The sequence below is a fragment of the Meleagris gallopavo genome, chromosome 16 (genome assembly GCF_905368555.1).
Source record: "Meleagris gallopavo chromosome 16, MGAL_WU_HG_1.1, whole genome shotgun sequence".
NCBI classification, from domain to species: domain Eukaryota; kingdom Metazoa; phylum Chordata; class Aves; order Galliformes; family Phasianidae; genus Meleagris; species Meleagris gallopavo.
The window spans coordinates 13,608,933-13,619,755 of record NC_139419.1 but is presented as its reverse complement, the minus strand read 5'-3'; the positions used below and the strand labels follow the sequence as shown (position 1 = coordinate 13,619,755).

Below are 10,823 nucleotides of genomic sequence, written 5' to 3'. Positions count from 1 at the left end.
GTGGTGAGATTTGTTGCAGGAAGGAGTCTTTGGTTCAGAGAAAGATGATAGGACTAAGTTTTCAGCTTCCAGAGGAGAAAAAAACTGGACTGAAGGATGCTTAGCTGCCTTTCAATAGTGTTTCCATTGTCTTCAGTGGGGTAGTAGGTTGCCTAAATCTAGGAGAATCCCTAAGACAAGTCTTGGATCTTGGTCACCCCTCTGCAACATTCCCTCTGTGGAGAAAAAGCTGACTTGTAGAGGGTTAGTTAGCAACATCATCTGAAGACCTCCTTTTGGAAGGACACGGGTGATTACACCGAGGACATTACTAATTATGCTAATGAAAATAAATGAACTGAATATAAGGCTTATGAGGAGCGGATGAGAGAGCTGGGGTTGTTCCGTCTGGAGGAGAGGAAGCTCAGGGGTGGCCTTATCGCTCTCTTCAGCTACCTGAAGGGAAGTTGTGGTGAGGTGGGAGCTGGCCTCTTCTCCCAAGCAACTAGCAATAGGACTGGAGGGAACGGCTCCACGCTGCGCAAGGGGAGATTCAGGTTGGACGTTAGGAGATACCTCTATTCCAAGAGCGGTGAGGCTGAGGCACAGGCTGCTCAGGGAGGTGGGGGAATCACTGTCCCCGCAGGTGTTCAAGGAACATGTAGATGCTGAACTGAGGGACGTGCTTTAGTGGGAAACATTGGTGATAGGTGAACGGTTGGACTGGATGATCTCAGAGGTCTTTTCCAACCTTGATGATTCTATGATTCTATGATATAAACAAAGCCAGGCTGCAGGCGCAGCCCTACAGTACAGGAAAAAGGAACTCTAAAGCCTATGGCACGTCTGAGGTGAGAGGGAATAACAAGCTTGAAGCGGTTGTTAATGGACTCAGAGATGAGTCCTTTTTCGGTTTCCTTTGTTGTTTTCCCCTCCTACACTGTCCTATTAAATGTCTTTACACGTAAGTTTTGCCTTTCTCTGGTCTTTCTCCCCCATTGCACTGTGACAGAACAGCTGTGCAGCGCTGGGCTGCCTGCTGGGTTAAACCACAGCAGTTCTTAACCCTGGTCAGGTTCTGCAGCAGTAAAGAGGAGACGCTTCTGCTCTTCTCCCCCAGCAGAGGGCTGATGATCTTGGAGGTCTTTTCCAGCCTCATCAAATCCGTGATAAAGCCAGTGGGAAATTTGACCTTGTTTTGGTGAAACTAATGCATCGGCCTGGTTCGATGGCGGTGAGGTGAGATGTCAGGGTGTTTGTCCTCAGGGTGTTTGTCAGGGCTTCATGGAATTTGACCCTCCTCGTGCTTCATCCTTGAAAATAGTTGTTCACAGCTTGTGTGTGTGTGTGTGTGTGTGTGAGAAAGCAATGGTGTGAATAAGGTGTGACTATGAAGGGAGGGGTATTTCGTATTTCTCTCTGATAAAAGAGTTAAGAGACCTGAAGTTGAATATCTTTGAGTTGAATAGCTGATACAAGCCCATGCGTTCCATGTGGAAACCTGCAGGTAACAGAGCTGCAAACGTGAGATGAAAACAGAGAAACAGAGACACAAATAGACCAGAATTGATGATTTTTTTTAAATCTTGAAACCTATTTTCAAATTCCTTTGTGACACTTAGGGAAGCAGGAGGGAATCGGGCAGGAACACGTGCATCTGAGCCCTTTGGCTGCAGGAGCAGTGAGACAGACTTTGTTTAGATGTTGTCCTGAGGGACGCGGTTTGGTGGGGAAACGGTGGTGGGTGGGCAGCTGGACTGGATGATAGTGCAGATCCTTTCCAGCCTGGGAAGATGAGGCCGTCGCGAGCCACTCTTAAAAGCAGTGTGTGTGGAACCCGAGGGAAATGTCCTTGCTCGTTTTGAGGCGAAAGATAAAGGCATCCTATCGCGACTCCAGTACGTGTTGGAGGCGAAATCGTTGAGGCTGAAGACGGCGCCACGGCAACAGCGCCCTCGTGAGGGGGCAGCGGGAAGGGCTCGCGCTCCGCACGCATGCGCGGTGGCCGCCGTGCGCGTGAACCGCCAACGGCCGCGGTTGGAATTGGCATCCTCGTGATCCAATCGCGGCGGGAGCGGCCGCGGGAACGGCCCCACCTGCCGTCATCCTCTCGGCCAATCGGGCGGCGCGCCGTGTTTAAACGGCAGTGCGCTCAGCGGGTCTCGGCCCGCGGCGGCGGGGTGCTGCAGGTGTTGGTGTTTCGCTGCCGAGCGAAGGAGAAGAAAACGGCCCCGAGTCCTGACGTTGCTGAGTGTGCCTGAGGACGTTCTGCTCCGTGTTCTGAAAGGCCTTCGTGCTGAGGACATCCTCTCGCTCGGAGCGGTGAGTGCCGGCCCCTCGTGCAGTGCGCAGCCTTATTGCTGCCCCCGGGAGCCAGAGCTGCACGCGGGAACGCCTGCATCCGAGGAGATGTGAGGAGAGCCACGAAGTCCGTGCAGTAGGTAGCTATCTGCTGTGCTAACAACTCGATTTCTCACTGCTCTAGCCTCAAAGACTCGCAGCAGTATTTGTGTGTTCTGTGTGAAGTTTCTGTGGGAATTGTCCTTCCAGCTCAGTGTGTCTGGAAACGTGAATTTGGTTTGGCATCCCTTCTGTAGTGATGGTTAGACAGGGAAGGAGCTCTGATTAATTAGTTGCCTACCTAAAATTAGATCAGGTTAGTCCCTTTATTTTGGTAATTGTTACTTGATGCTCCCCCTCCTAGCTTGCGGGTGCATTCCCAACTTAAGTACCTTGTGGAAGATCACGCCAGTGTTTGGGCATGTGCATGTTTTGAAGAACTTACCACCAGCAGCACAAACGCCAGCACTTGCTGGACTCACAAATTCTGTGCTGCCCCCTTGGCCACGATCAGTGCAGATGCACTGGGCTGTCAGGAGATGAGTGACTCCACCGCTGTTCTTGGGCAGTGGGATGAGAAGCAGGAGTCAGATCCAATAAGGGATTGCCTTAACGCTCCAAGCCGCTGCCCCTTGCTGCCCACGGGCAACAGGGTCTGGGCAAGGAAAGGGGTGTGCCGGTCGTACTGGGTGTGCATCTCTTGTTCACGGAGAGGAATTGCAGCATGCAGCGAGAGGCCTGAGAGAAGGGTGAGAAAGTGGGAGGTGGGAGTGGGAGGTGGGCGCTGCCGTTGACACAGGCACTGTCCAAGGCAGCAGAACTCCAGAGCTTCCTCGTGAACCCAAAGCAGAGTATTGCCAAGGGGGGAGGAAGGAAGAAGTTTCAGGTTCAGCCTTCTGGATGGACGTCTTTCTGTGCCCACACAAGTGCTTTATGCCCTTGATGCTGAAGGCAGCCACCCAGAGCTGGGGAGTGGGTGTACAGCCCCTGAACTCTGACCAGCAGGGAAATCGGGAGAACAGAATGCAGGCACTGCTGATTTTTACCAGTTTGCTTTAAGACTCATTGCACTGTTTCAGGAAAAGTGTCCCTCAGAATAAGAAAGAAAAGGAACTGGGTTGAAAAGGAATAGGGTTGGTTTTAATTATGTTTTGTTGTTGTTGTTTTAAAATATGCAATCAGATGATGGTGTTGCAATGTCATTGGTCTCAGAGTACCATTAGGAGCTCATCTGTACCCACAGTGTCCTCATCAGTTTCTCCTTCCTGTTCTTCTTCTGTGATTTCCATCAGTAACTCCTCGAGGTCCTCATCCTCAGAGAAGAGTTCTTTCCCTGCCTCTGTGCAGCTCAGCTGCTGCACCTGATCTGTTTGCATGGTATGGGATGTTGAGTTGATCTCTGACTGTGCCCCAGAGTCTTCCTGGCTTCCTGAAAGCAGTTCCCAACTGGGGAGAACAAGGAAGAGAATAGTCAGTACCTGACATTTCTAACTGGAGATACGCTTTCAGCAAACCAGCTCTGAGATCTGTGGTTAACCCCTCCCGCACCTCACACTCACACAGGGATGGCGATTCAGTTAACCTGCGGCTGCCTTTAGAGTGCAAGATACCAGCAGGCACATTGCTCGTAGTGGGAACTGATCTGGACAGACAGAGCAGTTTGAGCCTAGCCAACAGGGGCCAGGTTTTGTAGCAGAAACACATCGCCAGCCTCATTATTTGACTGTAAATATGTGAAGAAGTCATCCTCTGCATAAACCTGTTCACTGACTGAGTTACTTCTCCCCATGACACGCTGTGCAGAGACTTTGAGTAAGCAATTGAAATGATTGCAAATGACCTCTTCCTTTGTTGGATTATGCCATGACGCATCTCAAACACTCGACTTGTCCCCTGATGCGAAAGAACTTATGTGTAATGGCTGAAGGGCACTGGTGAAGAACAAGTAGTGGTCATCACCTGCTTGGAAGCTGTGGGACTTCAACGCTGTCAACGCTGACCAGGGTGTACTCGGGCGGGACTGAAGCAAGGATCGCCTAGGAAGAAACAAGACAGTGTGTACGAAGCAGGGCTCAAAGGTTTTCTGAGTAGCTGCTGTTCTCAGAGAAGTTGTGGATGCCCCATTCCTGGAGGTATTCAGGGCCTGGCTGGCTGGGTTTCCAGGCAGTTGAATCTTGTGGCCGCCACCCCTGGCCACAGTAGGACATGTGGAACACTGGATGGTCTTTGAGGGCTGCTCCTCCCTTCCCTGGGCGCTGCTGAGCCTGATCCCAAGTACGGAAACACAGTGCTCCTGAAGAGAGCGTTCCCTTGAAGGTTACGAGTGACCTTGGGCGTTTTTAACAGCACAGCATTCATGGACAAAATCTGTGTACATCTAATCACAAGAGAAAATTTCCATAAGAACCCTGTGAGACATCCGCTGCCTTCGGAGGAAACAGAAGAGCTGTAGAACGTTTGAAATTTCTACCATTACTACAAGAGCAATGTAAACCTTCCTTATGCCCTACTGCTGTTGCTGTTGTTCTTACCATTGGTAGTTTTCTGGCTGGGGGCTCATCGGTGTCCTCAGCAGCAGATGGTTGCATCTGTGCTGCTTTCCGCTTCAGTCTCCGCATTGTGGGGAAGGTGGTCTTCCAGTCAATAGGCCTCCCGCGCACCTTGCGTCCATCTGGAGTAAAAGGAAGAGATTGCTGTGCCTCCAGAGAAATCCACGTTCTCGTATCATTCCCACACAGTGCTCTCTGTCTACCCACAGCACATCGAAAGGAACGAAGAAACCCAGGAGCTGCACTCAGTAATAGCCCAGGGCAAGGAAAACTGACCCAGAACAATGCTAAGTGACAGCATTACTGTGCTGAGGCACTGTAACAAGCTCCTTGTGCTCACCCTTGACTCTCTTCTTGCGAGGCAATTCCCTTGCTTTGCCCGTCTCCTCAGATCGCTTGCGTTTTGTTGCAGCCGGGCCATGGGAGGAAGCTGGGATGTCAACTGCAGAGAACAGTCCAGGAGAGAACAATCAGAAAATCTGAGGAGAAAGACAGCGCATCCAACCCAGATGCCTGTTCAGTATCTGTACCTGTCTCTGGTGCCTCCTCAACCTCTGTCTGGTTCTCCAGGCTTTCTGCAAGGCCGCTGTTCAGAGGAAGGCCGCTCGGGTCAGCTTCTGGCAGAAAGAAGACAAGAAATAATTGAAGAGCATCTGTTTGGAGGAAGGTTTCAGCACAGTCAGCCACAAGCTTCCAATTTTCAAGCATGGTTTCTTACATTTGCCTTTCTGCTGATAAGCTGTTGTGCCATTTCTGCAGTCAGCACAGACCTGCAATGCATTTACCTCTCTCCAGAAAAAAACCCACCCCCATTCTGGCAGCCAAAACGCAAACCAATATTTCACTTATCAGGACTCTTCCCTGCCCTCCCCAATGAATGGTTACCTGACATCCTGCACCCGCTCAGAAGTAATATTCATAATTAAGTCTTTCATGCTTCATGCCACCAGGAACTCACCGTTGCTTGGTGGTACGGTCGGTGCGTTCCCACCGCATTCCTTCAGGTGAAGAAAAGGGCAGTGGGCTTTCTGACAGCCTCCCAGCTGATTCTCCCAATAGCAGGGAATCTCACTGCGCTTCTTCTGAAGAGAGAAAGGAAGGAAGGGTCACGGAAACAGGCAGAGGAGGTTTGCAAAGAGATGCCGCGCTCCAGGTTGTGCCTGAGATAGGTCTGTCGCAGTGCTGAAGCATCATTTATCCCGAAAGGAAACACCTGGGAGCGTGTTCTCAACATCTGCATGAGCTGCAACCGCTCGGCATATTTTGCTTTCTTATCCTTCAGGTAGAGCAGACACGTGCTCTCAGTTCGGGGGCTGAAACCAACGCACCTGCAAAATGCTACCATTATTTGGGAGATACAGTGCCTTCAGATGTCGTGGTTTAGTGCGTCAGAAATGACTGGACCAAGCCTTAGCTCTTTACCATCATTTCTTGCCCCACCCTTCTCTACTCCAAGCAGCAAAACAAACTGCTCTGAAGAAATCCAGGACACAGCAGGCGTGATAGAGCAGAACCAAGCCCCGCTGGCAGGAGGGCAGTGCCCGCTCTTTCCTGCCACCCTGCTCCAGCAGATTAAGGTGCCTGTGCAATGCGGTCTTTTTGCATCTGGGGAGGAAATGCCTTTGGCACCTAATGCGATCATCTCTGGCTAAGGTATACCTAAGGCATTGAATTCTCTTCCCCCTACCTCCTCCCAGTCTCCTCTAGAAACAGAAACCGGTACGATGTTCACAGCAAATGTATCTAGCCTGCAGCAGTGCATTCAGCCCTCCTACAGCAATGAACAGTGGTTTTGTGGACTATCTAGGAGAGCACATCTTTAGGCAAACACTCACATCAATTTTCATGTGTCTGAACTTGCAGTCATTCCGGAAACAGCAACCCTGCACCCACAGTCGGCAGACTCGTTCACTCCCCAGAGCCGCTTCACAGTGGCGGAAGGGACAGCTGTCTCCCTGCAAGCAAAAGGAAGCCACACAGGAAAATAGGAGTACAGCCTGAAACGTGTCCGTGCTGTTAGCCCAGGTTGTTAGCAGCGAGCGCACAATCCCACTGCTGATGAAGGTAACGCATCACCAGCAGGTCCCCACTGCTCCACCGCTTTCTCTGAAAAGTGTGGGAAGGGAAGAAAATCCAGGCAAAAGACAGCCAACCGTACCTTCAGACAGACAGAGTAGAAATAGTAGTAGCAGTCGTCTCCTTGCTGAGCCATGGGGAACTTCTCAGAGCAAGTCTGAGTTGTCTCCAAAGGAATTCCCCGCTCTTGGAAAGAGCCGGCTGCAGTCTTGAACTGCTTGGATCCCCAAAACGTCCTCTCGGACAGGAACCCTACAGGAGGCATCAACAAGGGCAGAATCATGAGGATTAAGCATTTTCCCAGCTTTCTTCTTTTATGCCGTATAGACTCTCGAGGCGGGCAACGTCTCCGAAGCAGCTGGCTGCAAGAACTGTGCCAAGTCTAGATCCAACTTGTGTCTAACTGCCACGGCTTCTCCCAGCAAGTACTGTCCTCCATCTCATCACCAGTTATATACCTTGCAGCACACACGTTGCGTTCCTGACATGAAAAAGACTCCCTTCATCTTCTCTTGCTGCAGCTGCAATGGATGCACTGGTGCGACTCACATGTTTGACAAACCTACAGTTCTGGCTTACCAGGCACAGCTGCAGTCCTTCTCCCTTCCAGCTAACACACCAGACAATGGCTGAGCAGCACCGTCAGCGAGAGCGGGCAGCACCCGTCAGCCACCACCACTATCACTGCCAGCCGGGACGAGAGCTCACGCAGCGTGTCCACACTCCTGCGCAGCGCTCACGGCTGTGGCACTCACTGGTGCAGCCACGGCCCCAAGCACCGTGCTTGTGGTGTCACCGTGCTTGTGGTGTCACCAGACAGTCCATGTCCCCAGCTGAGCACCCGGCTCTCCACCATGACTTCAGTGGGGTTTTGTTAAAAATATGCTGGATACGGCACAGCCAGGGCTCCATGGGTCATTAAAGCACAAATTGCACTGCATGGAGCCTGTGCTCTTCTTCCTTTGTCATGTCTGAGAGGAAGGCTGGCGCCCGGCAGCCATTTTGCAGGGCTGTAGTGGCAATGCTCAGTCACAGCTTGAAGCAGTGATTGAGCACCTGGTGGGAAGGCAGGGCCAACCCAGGGCAGCTCGGGCGCACGCAAACCCTTCCCAGACATCAGTGGAGGGTTGGCAGTGGTGGCAAGGGTGCTGTCTGTAGATCCCTGCCTTCCTGAGGCCTTCCAAGGCTCAGCAGCTTTTTTCCTTTCTTTCTGTGACCCCAACTGCTGCACTTGGGCAAATCGTCACTTGCTGCAGCCTAGGACTTTGCCACCCTGTTATTACTGCTGAGCTTTCCATTGCACTGTAGCATTACACAGGGGAGCGACGACAATTCGTCATCCTCACCGAAACGTGTGACACAATCTCATAAAGAATCAGTTTCCCCTGGAAGCAGCCATTGGGAAGGGCCTCGTTTGAGCTGGGAGCTCCTCCCCAGCCCAGCTTTTCTGCTGAGACTCCTTCCAGCAACCCCGCAGCACCAAGCCCAGCTCACCTCTTTGTCCAGGTCAGTCTGGGCTGTGCCCAGGTCACACACACGCCGCAGCGGTGCTTCTGAGAGCTCTCCAAGGATGATCCTTCCAAGGACCGCTCAGAGCTCAGTCTCTGTGTGCAGCACGCTCACCAGAGCACCAGCTCTGCTCACCAGCTGAGGGCCAAACCCACCCACCCCAGCAACGATTGTGACCTCAGCACGGTTCCGCATCACTTATGCGCTTTCATTATAAGCAAAGGAAGCGGACGCCTCCTAGATCCAAATTCTAAGAGACCGACACAAGGGGCACCCAGTGGGGTTATCTGAAGTAAGACAACAGAGAAATTAAGGTGACTCTTGGGCAGCCATCTCAGGTTACCCTCTCGCTCGGCTCCACATGATTGGACCCAGGAGACGTTGCCTCCGGGCTGCCTCCAGCTTGGAGGCTGGATGAATTTGAGCTTCCAAACCATCAGCAAGCCTTGGGATGAGCCAGCCCTCTGGTTTTTACGAGGACAGACACGTCCTACTTGGGAAGCCAGCCTGGTGAAGGCAGAACAGCTCTGGTCGTGGGCTGCAGCACTGCACTGCCAGGCGCCGCTCAAACACCCGGTCTGCATTTCCTCCTGGGCTCCCGCGCATGCTCTGACTCTCCTGCAGGTTTCTGCAGGTTTTGTGGCTTCCTGCTGGGGAGCTCCTCACGTTCTTCTGCAACTTCCCCCGACATCATTACTGCCGCCTCTGGTAGCACACCAGGAGATGCCTCAGAGTTCATTAGCCTGGACTTCCTGTCTCCCATCAGCAGCTGTTCCTACACCGACCTTCATTCACAGTGTGATAGCAGCCACTTCCAGCACGAGCTGCCCTGCAGGGCAGAGCAAGGAAACGTGGGATTAGCACAAACACGGAAGCCCGAGGCTGTGTCACCACCACCTATTGCAGTCTTGGGAAGTCAGCTGCAACCCTCCAGCCTTTGTCTGAATTAAAACGGGCACCTTAAATTTTAAGTGGGACCTCTGAGCTGAATAATTGCCACAATCAGAAATAGGCACTGAAATCGCTTGCTGAGCTGTAGGTGGTTACCTCCAAATTCTGTTCTTTTGGGAAAATATGGGCTTGGAATTTAAGGATATTAGAAAAACGGAATCCACTTCACTGTAGGTGGTAAGAGTTGGAAGTCGGACTCTGAGAAGAGAAGGTTTTCAACTCCTTGTAAGGCACAAAGTGATGGGATGATTTCCCATGCCTGCAGAAAGCCAGATCTGCTCTGCACCAGGTGGCTAAGTGAAACAAAAGCTGTGCTGCCCATTCAGAAGCACGTGGGGCATGGGCATGGAGCAGTTACACACCAGCACGTGGGATGTGAACGTTCCTTGGGCACTTTTTCCCCATCAGAAGGGAAATCCCTTTTCTGTCATGCCGTATCCCTACCCGTCCTCAAGGGTTGTGGGAAGGCTGCAGAGGCTCTGCACAGGAGAGTGTAATTTCTCCTCGGTTGGTGCAGGATATGGTGTGACCTCTGGGAGCAAAGCAGCATAACGAATGTTGCTGCGTCCCAGTGCATCAGCCGCCCTGCCTTGAACTTACTTTTGCTGCCTGATGAAGGTGATATGCTTAAAGAAGTGCATCAACCTCTGCTCAACTGCAAATGCATGGAAGCCCTGTTGCTGTCATTGCCTCTAGAAATGCATTATAAAACAATATAGCATAGCATAGCAATAACTTTTTGTGGATTTCTTTACTGCTACAAATGGCTAAAAAGATAAAGAATGCAAAAGAAAATACGATGGCATGTATGTAACCGTTCTGTAAGCACAAATTCAGTGGGAAATATATCACTGTTAAGCCTTCCACAGTAAAGAGAATCGAATACCCCTCTCAAGCAAAAGAAATACAGTTTGGTGGTGACAGCTGAAAAATAAAAGTACGTGCAGGATAGCACAGGCTTTCTGCAGGCAGCATGATCTGTGTAGAAATCTGATGAACATATCTTGCTCCATAGAGAGGCAGTAAGCAGCCAAGCTGTACAGCAGCAAAGGTGGTGAGATTTGTTGCAGGAAGGAGTCTTTGGTTCAGAGAAAGATGATAGGACTAAGTTTTCAGCTTCCAGAGGAGAAAAAAACTGGACTGAAGGATGCTTAGCTGCCTTTCAGTAGTGTTTCCATTGTCTTCAGTGGGGTAGTAGGTTGCCTAAATCTAGGAGAATCCCTAAGACAAGTCTTGGATCTTGGTCACCCCTCTGCAACATTCCCTCTGTGGAGAAAAAGCTGACTTGTAGAGAGTTAGTTAGCAACATCATCTGAAGACCTCCTTTTGGAAGGACACGGGTGATTACACCGAGGACATTACTAATTATGCTAATGAAAATAAATGAACTGAATATAAGGCTTATGAGGAGCGGTTGAG

General features: G+C 51.2%; 1 protein-coding gene across 2 annotated transcripts; it reads right to left on the bottom strand.

Annotated features, from left to right (window-relative positions):
* Positions 1–3,433: 3,433 nt before the first annotated feature.
* LOC146543266 (uncharacterized) lies at positions 3,434–9,050 on the bottom strand. Of its 2 annotated transcripts, XM_085238110.1 has the most exons (9): positions 8,439–9,050; positions 7,027–7,196; positions 6,704–6,823; positions 5,827–5,950; positions 5,399–5,485; positions 5,209–5,310; positions 4,851–4,990; positions 4,279–4,355; positions 3,434–3,765 (listed from the first exon to the last, which is right to left on the bottom strand). In XM_085238110.1, the coding sequence occupies exons 2-9, from the start codon at positions 7,078–7,080 to the stop codon at positions 3,528–3,530; spliced, it is 942 nt and encodes a 313-aa protein (XP_085094236.1). In that variant the 5' UTR covers positions 7,081–7,196; positions 8,439–9,050; the 3' UTR covers positions 3,434–3,527. The 2 variants fall into 2 exon arrangements, with proteins under 2 accessions (XP_085094236.1, XP_085094235.1); XM_085238109.1 differs by lacking the exon at positions 8,439–9,050 and having other exon boundaries at positions 7,027–8,432.
* Positions 9,051–10,823: the final 1,773 nt, after the last annotated feature.

Excerpts from the sequence above, each read along its gene's own strand:
- LOC146543266 (XM_085238109.1), bottom strand. The coding sequence starts at position 7,227 with ATGATTCTGCCCTTGTTGATGCCTCCTGTAGGGTTCCTGTCCGAGAGG. Across the intron at positions 4,356-4,850 it reads CAGCCAGAAAACTACCAATG|GCGATCCTTGCTTCAGTCCC; the intron begins GTAAGAACAACA and ends GTTTCTTCCTAG. Across the intron at positions 3,766-4,278 it reads GTCCCACAGCTTCCAAGCAG|TTGGGAACTGCTTTCAGGAA; the intron begins GTGATGACCACT and ends TGTTCTCCCCAG.